Here is a 22,513-nt window from a genome sequence, read left to right as displayed (position 1 = left end):
TATATTTAAATTTGACTTAAAAAAGTACCATTAAAGAAAAGAGCGCCATTAACTGCCCTGTCTCTATACAAAAAAACACCCAGCAAAGCCATAAAGAAGGCAGAAATACTTACACTTCTGCTATTCATGCTTTCAAACTCATCTCAGATGCTGTGAAATGGTGCCCTGAATTCAACCCAGAAAACTGACACTTTTGGTAGAGTTGATATCCTGGGTCTCCAGCAACTTTCTTCCAAGCATTAGAAGATACAGTAGTGATGACGTGGTCAGCAGAAGGAATTAGTGAAGGCTACAGGGAACTCAGGAGTTTGACATTCCTGGATGTTTCAGTTTCCTAGATTTTTCGGTGGACCATTTCATGGCATTGGAGCAGAGTTTGGTGACATGGGCAGTGAGAAAGGTACACATTTATCTTGTTCTTTTACACATCAGATCTGACTTTGCTGGATATCTTTTGCATGGTGACAGCGTTGCTTAAGCCCTTGTTCACACTGTCAAAGCTTTGAATCGGACATCCCTGCGTGACTTCATTGCAGCTTCCATACGACTTCTTTAACAGAAATCAATGCAAGTCATGTTAAAGTCGCACCAAAAGTAGTGCAGGAACCTTTTTCTAAGTTGGAGTGTCTTGAGTTGCACCGACTAGAATGGTTCAAACTCTCAGGTCACATGACAAGTCGTGGCACTGTGAACCAGGGCTTAAAGTAAACCTGTACAGTTATTAGTGGAAACACTAGAACTTCTTGCTTGGCTCATTGCATGAATCTAGGGGCTGGCCAGAAAAAAAAAAGGGGGGGGGCATGACTGTAGTACTTAACTACAGTATGATTTCTTGTGATCCAGTAAGAAGTTTGCCGTTAAGAGCCTCTTTGGTGAGGAACTTTTGAATTCATCTGGCTTTTAGCGTAAGCATACAAAGTAAAGATACAGTAAAAGTAGCGTGTTACAGATTCCAATACTAACTTGGCATTCCAAGTTGCCAATAGCAGCTGAACTTGGATTGCCACCCTGATGAACCTGTGGCTTTGGACACAAATAATGGTAGATCCCTCGATCATTATATTCCTGCAAGGTGAAGCCAAATGTGTTGGGTTATTGACCTCAGCACATTTGGCTTGCAAATCCTGTTAGGGTCAGGTGCAGATATATGCATTTTGGTGTCACTGTATATAGTCCTAAATACAGAGTAAGATATATTTTCCTGTAAATCTATGTGGATTTAAATGGTCTATCCATTGTCTATCTAATGGGAATGTACAGTGGGGACGGAAAGTATTCAGACCCCCTTAAATTTTTCACTCTTTGTTATATTGCAGTCATTTGCTAAAATTATTTAAGTTCATTTTTTTCCTCATTAATGTACACACAGAACCCCATATTGACAGAAAAACACAGAATTGTTGACATTTTTGCAGATTTATTAAAAAACAAAAACTGAAATATCACATGGTCCTAAGTATTCAGACCCTTTGCTCAGTATTTAGTAGAAGCACCCTTTTGATCTAATACAGCCATGAGTCTTTTTGGGAAAGATGCAACAAGTTTTTCACACCTGGATTTGGGGATCCTCTGCCATTCCTCCTCGCAGATCCTCCCCAGTTCTGTCAGGTTGGATGGTAAACGTTGGTGGACAGCCATTTTTAGGTCTCTCCAGAGATGCTCAATTGGGTTTAAGTCAGGGCTCTGGCTGGGCCATTCAAGAACATTCACAGAGTTGTTGTGAAGCCACTCCTTCGTTATTTTAGCTGTGTTCTTAGGGTCATTGTCTTGTTGGAAGGTAAACCTTCGGCCCAGTCTGAGGTCCTGAGCACTCTGGAGAAGGTTTTCGTCCAGGATATCCCTGTACTTGGCCACATTCATCTTTCCCTCAATTGCAACCAGTCATCCTGTCCCTGCAGCTGAAAAACACCCCCACAGCATGATACTGCCACCACCATGCTTCACTGTTGGGACTATATTGGACAGGTGATGAGCAGTGCCTGGTTTTCTCCACACATACCGCTTAGAATTAAGGCCAAAAAGTTCTATCTTGGTCTCATCAGACCAAAGAATCTTATTTCTCACCATCTTGGAGTCCTTCTTTTTTTTTTTTAGCAAACTCCATGCGGGCTTTCATGTGTCTTGCACTGAGGAGAGGTTTCCGTCGGGCCACTCTGCCATAAAGCCCCGACTGGTGGAGGGCTGCAGTGATGATTGACTTTCTACAACTTTCTCCCATCTCCCGACTGCATCTCTGGAGCTCAGCCACAGTGATCTTTGGGTTCTTCTTTACCTCTCTCACCAACGCTCTTCTCCCCCGATAGCTCAGTTTGGCCGGATGGCCAGCTCGAGGAAGGGTTCTGGTTGTCCCAAATGTCTTCCATTTAAGGATTATGGAGGCCACTGTGCTCTTAGGAACCTTAAGTGCAGCAGAAATTTTTTTGTAACCTTGGCCAGATCTGTGCCTTGCCACAATTCTGTTTCTGAGCTCTTCAGGCAGTTCCTTTGACCTCATGATTCTCATTTGCTCTGACATGCACTGTGAGCTGTAAGGTCTTATATAGACAGGTGTGTGGCTTTCCTAATCAAGTCCAATCAGTATAATCAAACACAGCTGGACTCAAATGAAGGTGTAGAACCATCTCAAGGATGATCAGAAGAAATGGGCAACACCTGAGTTAAATATATGAGTGTCACAGCAAAGGGTCTGAATACTTAGGACCATGCGATATTTCAGTTTTTCTTTTTTAATAAATCTGCAAAAATGTCAACGATTCTGTGTTTTTCTGTCAATATGGGGTGCTATGTGTACATTAATGAGGAAAAAAATGAACTGAAATGATTTTAGCAAATGGCTTCAATATAACAAAGAGTGGAAAATGTAAGGGGGTCTGAATACTTTCCGTCCCCACTGTATAACTGTGTGTGTTTTTTTTTTTTTTTGTGCCAAATTACTTTTCTTCCATTTTCACACAATGTTTATACCTATGTTTCTTTATATTCAGTTTCTAAAGCCTGCATCTTGTACTTTGTAACTCATACCTCCCACCCAGGTACAAGCACTCCAAGAGGAGAGGAAAATTTCTTTGGCTTCTAACTTTGATCTTGCTCAGAAAAACTTGTCTCTTCGCCCACGTTTGGAAACTGGGAAGGCCAATCTGGCAATTAAGTACCAGCTGTTACGTGAGACATGTGCATCTTGTCGTGGGAAACTACGAAAAATCCGTAAGTAATGTCCTTTATGTTTACTATGCATAAGGATGTACAAAATTTGTCAATTTTATATAAGCTCGGAATGGTCATTCAGAGTTTTGTGTGTCTATGTCCATGTCTTCATGACACATCAAATTTGATTTTGTGTTTTTCTGTATCATTTGTTTTACTTATTTCCTTGGCTGTATCATATTCACAGTCCATTAGTGCCGGTTCACACTGGTGCAATGCCAAACATCGCACAGACATCGCATGTAATTCGCAGCGCACTGCCGTTCACATTACATGCGATGTCTGTGTGGTGCGATATCAGCCATAGAGATAGTATGGCTGATATCGCACCGCATTCGGTGCAAACACGCACAGGACCCTTTTTTCTGTTCGGACCAGAATCGGATCGCATGTGTGTTCACACATATGCGATCCGATTCATGTCTGAACTGTCATTTCGCAGTGCGATATGCAAGCTGAACTGGGGGTGTCGTTAACAATGTATTGACACTCCCCAGCGTAATCGCATATGGCAGTGTGAACTGACATGCGATGCGGGAACACGCAGTGGATTCACAGTGTTATCGCACCAGTGTGAACCGGCACTTAAACCTTAACCTGGGGGTGTCCCAGAAGAAGATCAGTCAAAGCTCGTTTGGCTGTACTTCTCCTGTGGATCACAGGGGTGCAGTTCGTTTTGCACTCCTGTGACCCGTTTTTATCAGACAGTGGGCTGAAATCTGCTGTCTGCTGACGTCACAGAGCCAGACCAGGCTCAGGCAAGATCGCAACACTGGGGTCGGGATACGCCTACATTCCTGGACCGGCACCCGACTCAGCCTCTCAGCGAGCCATTGAGAGCCTGACCCGGCCGCTCCAGCCCTTTCCACAGCCCAGTGCTCCAGTGAGTGAGGAGGGGAGAGAGCAGAGAGCAGTGACTGACAATCACTGCTCTCTGCTCAGGGAGCTGTGGGAACCGAGCGATCTGCGGTGTTAGATCGCTCGGTTCTAAGTAAGTACAAATGTGCAATAACCCTGATTCCCATACTTCTATTTTAAAGTAGATCTTTGGTCAGACAGTCAAAATTCAAATTTTTGCTTGTTCTTAACAAGTAAAAAGACTTTAATTTAAGCCCTTACTGACCATTGTAACTGCAGCCACTGGGTAGTAGTTCATCCTCAAAGTTTGCAGTTAAAGTGTCTGTTTTACTTTCTCTGGGTAGCCCAGCTCCAGGGACACAAACAGGAATAAAAACCTGAGAGAAGTTCTAACCCTATGCCACTCTATGCATACCAAAAAAAAAAAAAAAAAAAGAAAAAGTTTGCCTTTAATTATACCTTAAACACTTGCTGACCGCCTGCCAGCAATGTACTGTGGGTGAGCGGCTGCTGTAGGCAAAGCAACGTACCCGTACGTTGCTGCATACTTCCGGGTTTAAGGCGCATGCATGCATGCCTGCCACCCGCTGTGATTGTACACAGCAGGAGCCTGTCATCAAGTCCCGGCCAGTGATTTGTGGCTGGGAGCTGCTGATTGGTTGTGTGCAATCACAGCCCAGAGCTCTGTGTTGATAAACAACATAGAGCTCTGTACAGAGGGAGTGATCTGTCAGTTTTCCAGGGATGAGAAACAGAGATCTAGTAGTAAAAGCAGCACACTTTACGCACATTACACATAGGCGCACATTTACCCCTTGATCGCCCTTGATGTTAACCCCCTTCCCAACCAGTGTCATTAGTACAGTGACGGTGTATAGTATTAGCACTGATCACTGTATTAATGTCAGTGGCAAGTAGTCAGTTCCGTCCAGCATCAGTTAGTGTCAGATTGTCTGCCGCTTTATTGCAGTCACTGATTGCCGCTATTAGTAGTATAAAAAAAAAATGAAAATTCCAGTATATATACCATAGTTTGTAGGCGCTATACATTTCATGCAAACCAATCAATATACACTTATTGGGATTTTTTTTCTATCAAAGACATGTAACAGAATACATTTTGGCCAAAATTTATGAAGAAATTAGATTTAAACATTTTTTTTTATTGGACATGTTTTATAGCAGAAAGTAAAAAATATTGTTTCGCTTTCAAAATTTTCGGTCTTACTTTAGTTTATATCGCATAAAATAAAAAACCCAGTGGTGATAAAATACTACCAAAAGAAAGCTCTATTTGTGTGAAAAAATATATAAATTTTGTTTGGGTACAGTGTTACATAACTGAGCAAGTAACAGCGCAGTGCCGAATAGCAAAAAATGGCCTGGTCATGAAGGGGGTAAAACCTTTCCAGTGCTCAAGTGATTAAGGAGTAAGTAAATATTTGAATGTCTGCTGCCTGGTTACAATTCTACTTTAAGTACTAGTAAAGTAAGCATTTAAAATCAAGACATATTAAAGTTTGTGTGACACTCTTTTTACACACCTTACCATCAAGGGTAACACTTACACCAACCTTAAGCCCCGGTTCACACAGGGGCGGCTTGTCAGGCGACTTAGCGACTTACTATGGAACCGTTCTAATAGGATCAACTCAAGTCGCTCCGACTTAGAAAAAGGTTCCTGTACTACTTTTGGGGGCGACTTCAGGCGACTTGCATTGACTTCTATACAGAAGTCGTTTTGCAATTCGCCGCTGAAGTCGTGTGCAGGTCACCTCACAGAGTCGACCTGCAAGTCGTGTTTCCCATGTGTGAACCGGCAGTTACTTCTTTACACCATAATTAACATGGTGAGTGTAATTGACTTCCAAAGGGACACAGATGGCAAAATAACCCCAGCCTTCAGTGTTCCTTTAAGCTAGTGAGTGGAACGGCTGCTTTGTATATAGTTATGTTTAACCGTTGGTTTTGTAGCCAAGTACCATTCATATTAGAAATGTGCCTTTTTAGAGGACTATGGCTAATTTTTATTGTGACCCTGAGAGCAGAGAAAAATGTAAGTAGCCATTGCTGCCTTAATCATTAAAGTTGAAAGAAAAATGCTGTGAAAGTAAAGACAAAATACCACTGATTACTCAGATCTCTCCTCCACTCTGAGCAGAGAGCAGTGACTGTCAGTCACTGGCTCTCTGCTCTGCACCATCCAGTGCTCGCTAGAGCACCAGACTGTGAAGGAGGCAGGAGCAGCTTGCTCAGTCACCCAGTGGCTCGCTGAGTGGCAGAGCTAGCTGCCGGTCCAGACACCTGGGTGGATTCCGACTACAAATTCGGCATCAATCTAGAGCCTGGACTGGCTGAGTGACATCAGCCAACAATGGGCTTTAGCCTGCTGTCCGTTAAAAAACGGTCACAGGAGTGCAGAATGAACTGCACTCCTGTGATCCATAGGAGAAGTAGTGCCAAAATAGCTTTGGCCATACCTATTCTTTAAATTCAGAGATGGGTGGCATTTAGTTAATATAAATATTTGAATAAGTATCAATACTTGTTTTGCTCTTTCTTATCACAACCATAATTGAGTTACAGTATGTACCGTCTCTGTTTCACCTGTGTGGAGACCATGATTAAGCCCTAGGGGTGGGGCGAAACATGTTGTGGGAACCCTCAAGCATTTATCATAAGCAACGTCAAACCATTGATTTCTCTCATGACATGCACTTTGCCAATTAAATGTATTTTAATACATTGTGGAAGGTAGTGGAAGGGCACAAACAATTGTCATTAACCTCTTGGCTTCTTGTAGAGTCCACTTTTAAAAGTTTCCAAGACTCCAGAACCTTACTGTTTAAAGGATATGGATAGGCATGGAGGGTGTTGAGGCATCTTGTTGGAAATAGATAGGGATTAATGGTCCAAGAGACAAATAAACAGAATGAAAGTATGCAGATCACCTAAGGGTTACCCGTGCTTTCAATGGTTGAAAAGACTCATTCGTAAAGAATAGCAAATAAGCTCAAGAGACTGGAAGCTCATCTCCAGACAAGTTTTTTTGTAAGTTTTGAATAGAGCAGAGAAGAGTTAGGAAGTAAGTACAGTTTTAAAGTTAAACGCCAGCCTTGCCTTCATTCTTGCAAAGTTGTGCTCCTCTCCTGTACTGGAATAGCTTACTCACAGCCCCTTGCAATGTGCATTATAAGCTGGAGCAAGTCAGCCCTTCTCTATTCCTGGCTGAAGGAGATGGTTAGTGGCACAGCACCAGGGCTAGCAAAGCTAACAATGGCTACTGGGTGATAATTCTTGTTAACGGCTTCTGGGCTAAAGAATTCTTGACCATGGTTCAAGAATTCTTATGTCTAACCTTTTCATTGCATGGATGGAAGTACCACCGTGTTGTATGTATTGGCTATCAGAAACTTTCCTATTAGGTTTGTTATATTAGTTGAAACATTGTGTACAATTGGCACCCTGACGAGTGCAGCTGTGCCCCTGCTCTTTTTGTTTGGGAATGAGCTGTATTTGTTACCCTGACTAAAAGCGTAGGTTTCAGGTTATACTTATGCCCTACAAAGTAGCTTATTACCCTCTACAGCAGGGGTGTCAACCTCAAAAAATGTCATTGCGGGCCGCATCAGCATTGTGGTTGACCTTAAGGGGCCAGTTATATCTGCCTCAGAGTTCTGTCTAAGCAGTCTCCAATAAAGTTTATTGTGGATTATACCAGCAGTGTGTGACCCTTCTTTTCAACTATAAGCCGATGTCCAGAGCACCTCCCCCTTGTACCAGATGTCAAGAGTCCCCCACCCTCCCTTACATCACAGTGCACCACCTTTAAGATGTGCTGCTGTCGGAAAGAAGCTGAGGGTGGAGCACAAAAGCAGAAAGTGCAGGATTTGGAGGAGGACCAGAGGAGGGCTGGAGTCATCTGCCAGAGTCTGCTTAATGCTGAGACTAGGGGAGGCAGAGATGAGGAGGTGCTGCGGCTGCACAGAGAGGTGCAGTATCTGTAGAAGGAGTTCTGTCCTCCCCTCTGCTGCCCACTGCTGAAACAGGGCAGAGACGAGCCTCCCTTCGGCTGCACGGAGAAGTGAGAGGAGTTCTGTCCTCTCCAGACCAGGTGGGGGTGGAGACGAGGGGGGTGCTGCAGCTGCAGAAGAGGTGCAAGGGCCACATGAAATAGCCTGGCGGGCCGGATTGGGCCCGTGGGCCTTGTGTTTGCCACATGTGCTACAGTCATCAAAGGTTTTCAGGAAATAAACTTATGGGTCAGTGTATAAAAAATAAATATAATAGAAAACACCTGTGATAATTCCCTTAGGTGGTGAGCAGTTGGTGCACTGGCTTGTAGTGTCCTAGCACCCGAGCAAACATTTAGATGAAAGAAAGCCGGCAGCTCGATTGTCCTCCTAGCACATGAGGAATCCTGTAGATGAAAGAAAGCCGACAGCTCGATCTTCCGCAATGAATGAGTTTATTAATCTAGGTGTGGTACAAAATAATGCAGGGCTTACGCGTTTTGGCGTGTTTCCTTAATCACGCGATTAAGACTAAACGCTGAAACACGTAAGCCCTGCATTATTTGTACCACACCTAGATTAATAAACTCATTCATTGCGGAATATCGAGCTTTCTTCATCTACAAGTGTACAAAAATACCTGGAGTGTTTAAAGCTGCCCAGAGCAACCAGATGTTTACATTTAGAAAAGTGACATCTTTTGGTAGTCAGCTGCCAGAAGCAACAAATCCGATTTTACACAATTCATTGCTGCTCTGAATTAAATAATATGCTAAATAGAATGGTTTTTTTTGCTGCTATGGAATGTTGTACGTTCTATAAAACACTTTTTTGATCATGTGTTATTTTCTCATGCTCTTGTGTGAGAAGAAAATGTTAAAGTGATCCCAACCACGACACTACCTGGCTGGAGTTTGCATGTTCTCCCTGTGCCTGCGTGGGTTTCCTCGGGGTACTCCGGTTTCCTCCCACACTCCAAAGACATGCTGGTAGGTTAATTGGCTCCTGTCTAAATTGGCCCTAGTATATGTGTGTGTATGAATGTGAGTTAGGGACCTTAGACTGTAAGCTTATTGAGGGTAAGGGACTGATGTGAATGTATAATATATGTGTAAAGCGATGCGTAAATTGACTGTGCTATATAAGTACCTATAATAAAATAATAAATAAAGTGAACCTGTCTAGATGTCCAGTAGCAGTGACATTCAACTGGATTTGTAATGTTGACATTTCGCTAGTTGGCCAATTAGATTTTTCAGCTGAAGAAGCTACTTGTGTGAGTAAAAAAACATCTTCGACATCACAAACAAGTCCACTTAAAGCAAAGCTCCACCCAAAAGGGGAAGCTCTGCTTGTCTGCAAACTGAGCCGGAAGTTCGTCCCCCCCTTTCCCCCGCAGACTTCTGGGACACTTCACAGGTCCCAGAAGACTGCAGCCCATTTGCAAAGTGCAGCAGGAATCAAACTGTGAAGCCGCAAGGCTTCACTGTTGGTTTCCCTTAGTCAAGATGGCGGTGCCTGGAGTTCCTATTTAACTACTAATGACCTGAATAAATTCACTTTACAGACAACCTGTCAGGAAAGGGATATGGGAGATACCAAAGGTGAATTGTTTTCAAACATATAGGCTCCCAGATTTTAAAGCTTAAAGTGTAGCTGCTGACTTTTAATAATTGGACACTCACCTGTCCCACGGTCCAGTGATGCGGGCGTACTAAGCTCCGCTCCTCTCCCCCTCCTCTCCACAGCGCCGTCATTCTTACTGTGGGCGCCCAGCTGTGGCTACACAGTCGGGCACCCACTGCGCATGCGAGAGCCACGCTGAGCGCTGTGAATGGCTGGGCAATCTTCTGGGACCTGTGATGTGTCCCAGAAGATTGCAGGGAGGGAGGGGGGAGAGGTGATCTTCCTTCCGGTGCCGCGGAGCCCCGGGAGGAAGTGGGAGCTGGATACCTCTAAAAAAAGAGGATATCCACTCCCCCCCCAAAAAATGACATGCATGTCAGGGGGTCACCTGCACTTAAAGCGGAAGTTCCATTTTTTTTTTTCCGAATTCCGGAATTTGCTACAACTGCACATAACTTAACTGTAATAAAGTTTATCCCATAACCTGCAGACTGATGGTTCGTGTGGAAATCTTCTCTCCAGTGATGCCTGGTCCTATTCACAACACTGAACTTCTAGCACTCAGGGGGTTAATAGCTTTGGATCTAAAACTGAAGTGCATTGAAGAAAGTCCCAACGGGACTGTCTCCTCCTCCATTGATAAAAGTTATTACATTGTTTTCACAGAATGCAACACTTTTTGTGAATTGATGGAGAGGATCCTATCATTCATCCTCCTTTCCCCCATTCACAGAACATTACATACTGTCAAAATAATGTTAAAACTTTTATCAATGAAGGAGGGGACAGAAGGGGGTGGGTGCCTGTTGGGACTTTCTTCAGTAATAGATCCAAAGCTATTAACCCCCTCTGGAAGTTCAGTGTTGTGAAGAGGACTGTGCATCACTGGAGAGAAGATTTCCACATGAACCATCAGCCTGCAGGTTGTGGGCTGCAACTTTATTACAGTTAAGTTATGTGCACAAGACTGCAACAGGAACCATCAGCCTTTGGGGGCATGGGATATACTTCTTTACAGGTATGTTATGTGACTGTAGCTATGGCAAAAAAAGAAAAAAACAAACTAAATTTCATCTGTATAACTGACCTGGTTTTACTACCTAGTCAGTAAATGAGTAACAAGCAAGTAGCCAATGAAATCCTGAAAGGTTGTACTCTTATGCCCTGTACACACGGTCGGACATTGATTGCACATTCCGACATCAAAATCCATCTGATTTTTTCCAAAGGATGTTGGCTCAAACTTGTCTTGCATACACATGGTCACGCAAATCTTGTCGGAAATTCCGAACGTCAAGAATGCGGTGACGTACAACACGTACGACAAGCCGAGAAAAATGAAGTTCAATAGCCAATGCGGCTCTTCTGCTTAATTCTGAGCACGCGTTGCACTTTGTGCGTCGGAATTGTCTACACATGATCGGAATTTACACGAACGGATTTTGTTGTCGGAAAATTTTAGATCCAGCTCTCAAACTTTGTGTGTCGGAAATTCCGATGGAAAAAGTCCGATGGAGCCTACACACGGTCGGAATTTCCAACAACAAGCTCCGATCACACAGTCCGACCGTGTGTACAGGGCATTACAGTGCATGCTTGTTCATGTCATTGACTTGTTAGGTAGTGAAACCAGAATCAGGATAGCAATCCTAGGGCATGTACTTTATCTCTGCAAAGTGTACTGATCCAATACAGTTCATAGTAAAAATCTGTTTTACTTTTATCTGAATGGGGAAAACCTTGGAGCTGCATTGATAAAATATAAATGTTACATATCTACTTGATAAAGTCCCCCTGTGCATTATGTTTGAAAAATCAGTAGGTCAGTTGTTCAGCTGTGTTGTGCTTCTGTTTCCTCCTCTTGTAGATAGCACATCACCCTCAAAGTCTGCCAAATGTTTTGTAATGTGATCAATAGAAATGAGTCTTTGGAGCCAGGGTAAAATGTACAGTACACCAAAGAAAATAATTTTTTTCTTTCTCTTTTCCAGAGTGCCTCTTGCAGGAATGTAATCCACATGTTGCACTCAGCCACCTGCAGGAGGAGCTGCAGAGTACCGAGGCAGAATGTGAGGTCAGTGTCATTTCATGTAAAAGTAACAAAATGTAATTGATAATAATTGTGTTTCGTGCAGGACATGTCTGAAGGAAGATCAAGTCTTCTCAGTGCCAGATTTTCCATGAGGAAATGTAACCAGGAACTTAGAGCCTGGTGGATGAGCAGGGTACCCAGCTACACCATTCATGGTCCTGCAGTAAATAGGGGAATAGTCTATTTGGTCAAAGCTGTGTACCTGCTAGTCCTTTACAAGGGAAGATGAAATTGTAGGCAGCTAGTGTCTGATGGAGCAGGCCATGGCAGTACAAATTAATTTTGTTACTTTATTGTGCCTATTGCATCAATGTCAAGTAAAGAAATGGGGAGGGCAAATATGCTGCAATGCAAATGGGGTGGCTTCTCTGTGCCTATTGCAGTCATTATCAATGTCAGTTAAAGTAATGAGGAGTAAAGATGCTTCAGTGCAGATAGGTTGGCTTTTATGTGCCTTTTGCAATACATACAGTATCAATGTCCATTGAAAAGATGGGTCGGAGGCAAAGATGCTACATTGCATATGACCACGTTCTGTATTCGTCTTTCTCTGGGTCTTACTGCCCAGAATAACTTATCTAATTCTGCTCTTCTGTACTACTACACTGGAAACCTAAAGGTGACCAGGATTCCTTGTTCCTTTATTATAGAAGAGGCTTTATTTATCCATCTTGGAATTGAAATAGTAAAGGATCTGGATTTATATATGTACAATATACACAAATGATGGATGTTTTTCCAAAATGGAATGGGATATTTATTTAAGCAAAGTTAATCAACAAAATATTTTAATGTAATCACTGGTTTATGAATAGCTCCCAACTGTCCCTGATTTTGAGGGACTGTCCCTGATTTGGAGAAATGTCCCTCTGTCCCTCTTTCCTCCTCATTTGTCCCTCATTTTGGTCTGATCTATATAGTTGTATATAAAATGCACTTTTTATCTTTCAAATAGTGTTTCTCAGTGCTTTCATCCGATTTCTAAATTGCTGCAATTTTAAATTTTAAAAGCCAATATAAAGAAATAGTAGTGGTAAAAAAGCACTTAACCTTTTTTTTTGGTTAATTCTCCTTTAAGGTGGTGTGGCAGGGGGCATGTCTTATGCCTACATACATTTTCTAGTAGGTGTCCCTCATTCCCATCTCAAAATGTTGGGAGGTATGGTTTATGCTGTGGCAATAAACTACCACAAAATATGTTGAATGTTCTTACACACAATTCTTGTTTCATGAAAAGATCTACAAATAAGTTTATGAAATAGTAAAAATAAAAAAACGCACAAAACACTTCTCTTAATCATTGACACAAAGTCAGAAGGAATTCTGAGATGTATGGGTTATACTTCCACGTTTAGGAGAATTGGACACTGGCAACGAAAAAACATTGGTCAACAGGAATAACCTCTCCCACTTCCACCATGCTTCAGTTTTTTGCTGGTGTCCTAGGAGAATTTACATTTTTTTTCTCCTTTAGAGAAGAAACATGAACAGTTTTTTCTTTTAAAAAACAACAACATTTTTTAAAATCTGGATTCTTCATTAACTGCAGTGCCAAGAGAACCCCCTGCCTTGCAGGCTGTACCTGGACCGGCTATGTTGACAATGCAGAGTCTGCATTTATTGTGACCTTTGGGCACTGGGCTTTGCATGTGGTGCTCTCCAGATACCCAAATCTCCTGGGAGCATACCCACCAGAGGGGCAAAGACAATTTAGAATGTGATCTTTTCACTGGGTCCTGCATTGGCACTTTCCAGTACCCTACTGCTGTCCTTTAGCTGCAGGGCGCTCTCCAGGCCACTGCTACAATAAGCTGCATTAAGTTTACTGCCCTGTGTATGCGTCCATTCCTTTCCCTTTCTCACCTTTGGCCTCAGAAAGATCATTGCTGGCTTACCTGAGGGTCCCAGAATCAGTCCTCCTCACTGCTACCTACAATGACTTAGTCACAGAAGGTCATGCAACCACTTCTTCTGTCTGTGGTGGTGGTTCATAAGTGCAAGGGAACAAAACACTTGTTTAGGTACTGTAAATGCACATAAATATATTCAGTGCTCAATGTAAACACTCACGTACAGTCCAAGAGAGTTTTTGGTGTGATGGCAAAGCAGAAAAAGTTGATCCTGCAGCTTCTAATACAGATGTGAGACCGATGCAGTACTTGTATATGTACGAAAACAGAGTTGCAAGGAGGCAGAAATCATTTTAAAAAGTACCACATTGATTGGTGAAAACCTAGCACACTTACAACCGAGTTGCCTGTGTTCAGCTCAGAGTGCAGAAAGGAATTGTGTACCGCCACACACCTGGAGGTACACGCACATTTTCCTTCTGTACCCTGAGACGAACACAGGCAACTCTGATGTAAGTGTCCTATGTTTTTACCAATAAATGTGGTATTTTTTTACTGATTCTTGTGCTCTTGTGCCTCCGTTTTCTTACATATACTTAAGTGCAAGGGAACTGGTCCTGTGGGCCTTTCCATCACACACAGCTGAGGATGATGAAGAGTTTACTTTATCTTTTTTGATTATTTTGTGCCTGAGGAGATTCAGTCTACTTGCATAACTCCTAGGCTTAAAGATACCATTTAGGTTCTTATTAACACGATGCATGCATGTCTAGAGCAACCTGCATCTGAATTCCTTAAAGTTACTAGTCAGGGCTCAAAACCTTTCTGGGTACATTCTCTACTACAGCCAGTTTCATATAGTGATTGGTCCTCTCTTCCCAAGCTATTTGTCTCTCTCCAGCATTTTGCGAAACAATATCCTTTTGAGGAGAAGTGGACCCGGCCATTTCTTACCTTAACAAAACTCTAACTATTCCTGTTGAGGACATTCAGTAGTTTAAAGGCCCGGTTGAAAAAGACTGGAAACCCTTTCCAAGTTCCTCTTTTCCCTTGCAGGCTCTGCATCTCGCCATTGCTGTCTTGTCCATTTACCAGACCTTGGGGGTTTGGGCCATGAATATGTCTAAGTAAGCTGGAATGATCCTAAATGATCCTTTGGATTTTGTCTGTTGCCCTACATTACTGTGTTGAAGCTCCTCCTACATATGTGGAGGACTCTTTTGGCCTAAATGTTGGTCAGCTGAGCAGCAGTACAAAAATGCTTACTGTGTAAGCCACTTGAGACAGCCTCTTTGGTGCTTCTAAAATCAGATTTAAAGGAGTTGTAAAGGCAAAAGGTTTTTTATCTTAATGTATTCCATGCATTAAGATAAAAAGCCTTCTGTGTGCAGAAGCCTCCCCAGCACCCCCCTAATACTTACCTGAGCCCCATCTCTGTCTAGCAATGTCCACGAGTCCCTCGGCCGTCCGGGACTCTCCTCCTGATTGGCTGAGACATAGCAGCGGCGCCATTGGCTCCCGCGGCTGTCAATCAAAGTCAGTTAGCCAATCAGGAGAAAGAGGGGTGGGGCCAAATGACAGCTTCGTGTCTGAATGGACACACGGAGCTGTGACTCAAGTCGGGTGCCCTCCTAGCAAGCTGCTTGCTGTGGGGGCGCTTGACAGGAGGAAGGAGCCAGGAGCACAGAAGAGGGATCCGAGAAGAGGAGGATCCAGGCTTAGGGATCTTTCAAGCTACAGTGAGGGAAAAAAGTATTTGATCCCCTGCTGATTTTGTAAGCTTGCCCACTGACAAAGAAATGATCAGTCTATAATTTTAATGGTAGGTTTATTTTAACAGTGAGAGACAGAATTACAACAAAAATATCCAGAAAAACGCATTTCAAAAAGTTATAAATTGATTTGCATTTCAACCACTTGCCTACCGCCGTATTGTAAAATGACGTCTTCGTCCCTCCGGGCGGGCGTCATATGACATCCTCAGCTTCCAGGCATCGCACATGCACTCGCCGATGTCTGCCGGGCACCCGCGATTGCTCATCACAGAGCAGGGACGTGGATCTCGGTGTGTAAATACCAAGATCCACGTTCTGTCGGGAGAGGAGAACTGATCGTACGTTGCTTGTATATAGGAACACCGATCAGTCTCCTCCTCTCATCAGTCCCCTCCCCTCACAGTTAGAATCACTCCCTAGGACACACATTTAACCCCTTCAGTGCCCCTAGTGTTAACCCCTTCCCTGCCAGTGACATTTATACAGTAATCTGTCCTTTTTTTTTTGGCACTGATCGCTTTATAAATGTCAATGGTCCCAAAATAGTGTCAAAAGTATCCCGATATGTCTGCCGCAATGTCACAGTCACGATAAAAATCGCAGGTTGCCGCCATTAGTAGTAAAAAAGAAATGAATAATAAAAATGACATAAATCTATACCCTATTTTGTAGACGCTACAACTTTTGTGCAAATCAATCAATATACGCTTGTTGCGATTTTTTTTTTTTTACCAAAAATATGTAGAATTCATATCGGCCTAAACTGAGGAAAAAAAATTGGGATGTTTATCATAGCAAACAGTAAAAATATTGTGTTTTTTTCAAAATTGTCGCTCTTTTTTTGTTTATAGTGCAAAAAATAAAAACACAGAGGTGATCAAATACCACCAAAAGAAAGCTCTATTTGTGGGGGAAAAAAAAGATTAAAATTTAATTTGGGTACAACGTCGCATGACCACACAATTGTCATTCAAAGTTTGACAGCGCTGAAAGCTGAAAATTGGCCTGGGCAGGAAGGGGGTGAAAATGCCCTGTATTGAAGTGGTTAATGAGTGAAATAAGTATTTGATCCCCTATCAATCAGCAAGATTTCTGGCACCCAGGTGTCTTCTATACAGGTAACAAGCTGAGATTAGGAGCACTCTCTTAAAGGGAGTGCTCCTAATCTCAGCTTGTTACCTGTATAAAAGACACCTGTCCAGAGAAGCAATCAATCAATCAGTCAGATTCCAATCTCTCCACTATGGCCAAGACCAAAAAGCCGTCCAAGGATTTCAGGGACAATATTGTAGACCTACACAAGGCTGGAATGGGCTACAAGACCATCTCCAAGCAGCTTGGTGAGAAGGAAACAACTGTTGGTGCGATTATTCGCAAATGGAAGAAACACAAAATATCTGTCAAATTCCCTCGGTCTGGGACCCCATGCAAGATCTCACCTCGTGGAGTTGCAATGATCATGAGAACGGTGAGGAAACAGCCCAGAACTACACAGGATAATCTTGACAATGATCTCAAAGCAGCTGGGACCATAGTCCCTAAGAAAACAATTGGTAACACACTACGCTGTGAAGGACTGAAATCCTGCAGCGCCCAAAAGGTCCCCCTGCTCAAGAAAGCACATATACAGACTCGTCTGAAGTTTGCAAATAAACATCTGAATAATTCAGAGGAGAACTGCGTGAAAGTGTTGTGGTCAGATGAGACCAAAATAGAGCTCTTTGGCATCAACTCAACTCGCCGTGTTTGGAGGAGGAGGAATGCTGCCTATGACCCCAAGAACACCATCCCCACCGTCAAACATGTAGGTGGAAACATTATGCTTTGGGTTGTTTTTCTGCTAAGGGGACAGGACAACTTCACTGCATCAAAGGGACAATGGACGGTGCCATGTACTGTCAAATGTTGGGTAAGAACCTCCTTCCCTCAGCCAGAGCATTGAAAATGGGTTGTGGAATGGTATTCCAGCATGACAATGACCCAAAACTCACGACCAAGACAACAAAGGACTGGCTCAAGAAGAAGCACATTAGGGTCCTGGAGTGGCCTAGCCAGTCTCCAGACCTTAATCCCATAGAAAATATGTGAAGGGAGCTGAAGGTTCGAGTTACCAGACGTCAGCCTCGGAACCTTAATGACTTGGAGAGGATCTGCAAAGAGGAATGGGACAAAATCCCTCCTGAGAAGTGTGCAAACCTGGTGGCCCACTACAAGAAACGTCTGACCTCTGTGATTGCCAACAAGGGTTTTGCCACCAAGTACTAAGTCATGTTTTGCGAAGGGAGTCAAAATACTTATTTCACTCATTAAAATGCAAATTAATTTATAACTTTTTTAAAAATGTGTTTTTCTGGATATTTTTGTTGTTATTCTGTTTCTCACTGTTAAAATAAACCTACCATTAAAATTAGACTGATCATTTCTTTGTCAGTGGGCAAACGTACAAAATCAGCAGGGGATCAAATACTTTTTTCCCTCACTGTATCAATGATGACTACTTTTGGCGGTGGGCACGCATCATTACTAGTTTGTTGCTTTTCCCTTTGATCTGTTCACTACACTTATAATATTCACCAAGGCACTAACCTCTGTACTAGTCTTGCTATATTTACAAAGCATCCCAGTAGCCAGATATCAGGATGACCTCCTATGGAGAAAACAGTCGACACAGACTTTATCAGTCAATATCTAATAAACTGTTCAGACTCTGTTCAGACAATCAGTTTGAACTCCACATCCAGAAGTCAGTGCTTGCAGCATGTAGGTCTCCTCTTACATACTACTCAGTTTTTTCTTTAGCAAGACAAACGTCTGACTCTCTGCTCCCAGTCTTGTAGCTGTCCAATTCTCTGCTTTTGTGTGAGGGCTCTGGGCTTGATAGCCTCCTTCGAGGCAGTTCTGTAGGCCCAGTTGTACTCCAGATTGTTGCAAATCAACCTTCTGGCTGTATGGGACAAGAAGAAACTGTCTCTAGATTTTCCTGATTTTCCTGATTTTCCAGGTTATCTCTGGCCTGGGGGCTCACAAATCTAGCCCTGGAAGTGAGGAAATGCTTCTATGTCTGGAAGATTCTCACAATGGATGCCCGCCTGGGGAGGAGGCCTGGATAACCTTTCGATGCAGGGAACTTGGTCAACAGAGGTAGCTCATCTCCTGATCAGGATACATGAGTGATTCTGTTATCCCTTCAATGCTGGCCCTCTTGATTGCAGGGCCGTCTAACCTGGATTAAGTTGGACAATGCTACAGTGATGGCATACATCACCCATCAGGAAGGAACCAGAAGTCTCACAGCTCAAAGATCAGCCAATCAGATTCTGGCTTGGACAGAACTTCACGATCCAGCCCTGTCTGATATACACATTCCAGGTGTACAATATTGGCAGTCAGATTTCCTCACTCATCAATATCTGGACTTCGCACAATAGTCTTTTTACCCAGAGCTGTTTCAAGACTTATGTCACAGGCGTGCAAAACCAGACTGAACCTTTGTCTGCTGCGCAGGATTGAGATGGAGGATATTTTGATGATACTCATTTCAATGAACTGGCCTAGATGGATGTGGTACTCGATCTCATCAGACTACTGGCAGACACTCCATGGGCTCTTTCAGATCACATGGATCTTTTGTCCTAAGACCAAATTTACCATCCTGCTTCAAAGCTGCTGCCTTTAATGACGTGGCTGTTCTAACAGATAAGGGACCTGTTAAATTCCGTTATTCTTATACTCCTAAAGGCTAGGAAATCCACCTCTTGCAAGATTTACCATTGCGCTTTGCATTGTGGGAAGCAAGAAAATTTTATCCCAGGAATGCTTTGTGGGTAACATTCTGACCTTTCTCCAGTCTGGTCTGGATCAACATTTGGCCTTGAGTACTAATATAGGTCAGATATTCTCTCAAGCGAATCTTTTACAAATGCTGCTTGCCTTTCATTCCTTGGTAAATGCCTTTGTTGAGGGTATTGCCCATTTACAGTGCCTTTAAAAAGTATTCATACCTCTTGAAATTTTCCACATTTTGTCATGTTACAACCAAAAACGTAAATTTATTTTTATTAGGATCTTACACAAAGTGGCACATAATTGTGAAGTGGAAGGAAAATTAGAAATGGTTTTCAAACATTTTTAAAAATAAATATCTGCAAGGGGGCATGCATTTGTATTCAGCCCCACTGAGTCAATATTTGTAGAACCACCTTTTGCTGCAATTACAGCTGCAAGTCTTTTGGGATATGTGTCTACCAGCTTTGCACATCTAGAGAGTGACATTTTTTCCCATACTTCTTTGCAAAATAGCTCAAGCTCTGTCAGATTGGATGGAGAGTGTCTGTGAACAGCAATTTTCAGATCTTGCCACAGATTCTCAATTGCTGTGGATCTCTGCAGCTCCTCCAGAATTACCATGGGCCTCTCGGTTGCTTCTCTGATTAATGCTCTCCTTGCCCGGCAGTTTAGGTGGACGGCCTTGTCTTGGTAGGTTTGCAGTTGTGCCATACTTTTTTCCATTTTTGGATGTTGGATTGAACAGTGCTCGGTGAGATATTCAAAGCTTGGGATATTTTTTTATAACCTAACCCCAACTTGGGTTTGAAAGCTCTTCAAAAACTGTACTTTTAACCTATCCGATATATTCTGTCTACTCTCACAAAGCACAAAAGTCGCCTTTGTCATTGCCGTTACCTCTTTGTTTTACCTTTTTTTTCCTGTGCAAAACAGAGACAAGATTGTCTTGAAACTCAGGGCCTCCTTTCTCCCCAAGGTAGTTTCTTCCTTTTACCAGGACATTGTACTTGCATTTCACTATAGTGCTTCAGTACATCCTAAGTAGATTTTCCTTGTTTGGATATGGCACAAGCTCTTCAAGTTTATCTCTTGGCTGTGGCTTCTTTCAGACTGACTCTTTTTGTCATTGCTCAAGGTCTCCGTAAGAGGCTACCTGCCTTTTCGTTCATCCATTTCTAGGTGGCTTAGGCAACTCATCATTCAAGCCTACAGACTTAAGCCTAGTACACACGGGCCGAATGTCGAGCGTCATCGGCCGGTTCAGTTGAAACTGGCCAACATTAGGCCCGTGTGTACGGCAGCCGGTCTGACACAAGCCAGCTTCTGGCCAGGGGTCATGAACAAAAAAGGTCTGCTGACCGGCTCCCAATCAGCATGCTCAGCAGATGGCTGAGAGTACTGACTGGAGTTTCTTGCGGGGGGCTTCCCCCTGTCAGAACACAATAGCACAGGAGGGGAGATTTTTGTTCTAACATTGGATTGTTAATACAGAGGCTCCGACCTGAGCTGTCATTTTTTTTTTATTCAGCTAGTAGTGTGTATGAGGCTTTAAGGACAAGGTTCCTGTGGGCTTATTAGTGCTTTGCTTCTTGTGTTTGCTGACTCTCAGTTGGATTGCTTTTGGATGTACCATGTCTTGAATTTCTTCTGACTCTGTGACCTTTACTGAATGATTAAGAAACCAGGATTTTTACATATTTTTTGAGTTTATTAAGTGATGTACACACCACTCTTCTGTCATTTGATCACTCCTACCATTTTTGCACAAGACCAAATCAAGATGGAAGTGGTAGGGTTATTACTGGCAAACTAACAGTTTGTTGCCAGTGTCCAGTTTTCCCATAGAAGGCAGTATAACTCATGCATTTCAGAATTTCTTCTAAACCTGTGTCCCTTAATGAACTCTGAGAAAAGCATTTTACAGTAAAAATCCTGTGTTTTTTTCTTTTTTTGTTTGTTTGCTTTTAAAACGCTGATGGAAGCAGTCTTTTCTTGTATTTAATCACACTGAAATTTTTGGAAGATTTAGTGCATAGGTTCAAAATGATTGCTTTGAAACTAGCATATAGCATTTTTTTTTTTTTTTTTTTTTTTAGCATTTCAAAAAAAAATCCAAACATTATCTTGAAACCTATACAATGCAAAAAAAAAGAAGAAGCATATAGCACTTGACTAATGAGGATGGTCTTGTAAATCAAGTAAATTTACACGTTTTTTTTATTTTTTACCTTGTGGTTTACTGAGATTAATAGTAAAGACACTATACTGGAAAAAAAATATTTCCACTTCTTGTGCTTCCATGGATACTTGGAGCATTGCGTATGTATATATGATAGCACTCCCCTTAACGATCAGTCTGTGTCAGCATGCCTGATTTAAAATGACTGTATGGCATAGATGTCATTCAGGTTTTGGCTCTCCTGTGGAAACTAATGGGCTAAGGCCTTTAAAGCACTGAATAGCTTTGCTCTGAGAGTTGAATTCTCCCGTAGAGTACATTGTGTGTTTTTAAAGAAACCTCCTCCATACATAAGTTGCATTTGAAGGACACACAGAAAGCACATGGGAGTACATAGCTTGTGGAGCATCCTAAAAGCAGTAGTGGTGGAAGGGCAGGGGCATGAAGGAAACAGTGGCTGTGGGATGGTGATGGAAGGATGGAATGAAAGAGAATAAGTGGCTCTGGAAGAGGAAGGTAAAGATCATGATGAAGGAGAGGTTGTCATGGTGGAGAGTGGTTTAAAATGGGGAGCTCCTAAAGGTAGCTGCGGAAGGAATTGGGGGTGTGGCTATGAAACCATGGGGGTGATGTGGGTCATAAGCAGTGGCTGTGGAATTGTGGGGGTATAAAGAAAAAAGTGGAAGTTGGTGGAGGGATGGAATGAAAGGTGGCTGTGGAAGATTGAGGTAAAGATCCTGATGAAGGGAGCACTTGCTGAGGAAAGGCAGGTTGTCATGGAGGAGAGAAGTGGTTTTGGAATATGGGGTTCATAAAGGTAGCTGTGGTTGAAAGGGGGGGTGGTTGTGAAGCAGTGGTGGTGGTGTTGGGGAAAGGGGGGGTCATCAACAGTGGCTGTGGAAGGGAAGGGTTTCTGGGGGGAGCAGTGGCTAAGCAAAGGTGATGGGAGGAGCATTAAATACAAGTATTGAGCCTTCCCTGCTTCTAACTACATCCACTTAACCTGCTCAGTTACCTACCTTTCCTTGTTTGGGGACTTTGTTCACATGCGTCCATTTCTGGTGTAGCTACATGCATGTATAACTGTATTCAGAATGTATAATAAAACCTTTGCTGTTAATAGCACTGGA

At 42.7% G+C, this 22,513-nt stretch overlaps 1 protein-coding gene across 1 annotated transcript in view; it reads left to right on the top strand.

Annotated features, from left to right (window-relative positions):
• Nucleotides 1–22,513, top strand: part of VPS37D (VPS37D subunit of ESCRT-I) — a 49,708-nt gene that overhangs the window by 18,575 nt on the left and 8,620 nt on the right. The window contains exons 2-3 of the mRNA XM_073616572.1: nucleotides 3,033–3,204; nucleotides 11,693–11,775. Coding sequence (XP_073472673.1) covers nucleotides 3,033–3,204; nucleotides 11,693–11,775 — 255 coding nt within the window. The remainder of the gene's footprint in view (nucleotides 1–3,032; nucleotides 3,205–11,692; nucleotides 11,776–22,513) is intronic.

Source organism: Aquarana catesbeiana, linkage group LG02 (genome assembly GCF_042186555.1).
Source record: "Aquarana catesbeiana isolate 2022-GZ linkage group LG02, ASM4218655v1, whole genome shotgun sequence".
NCBI classification, from domain to species: Eukaryota; Metazoa; Chordata; class Amphibia; order Anura; family Ranidae; genus Aquarana; species Aquarana catesbeiana.
This window is presented reverse-complemented; position numbering and strand designations above follow the sequence as displayed.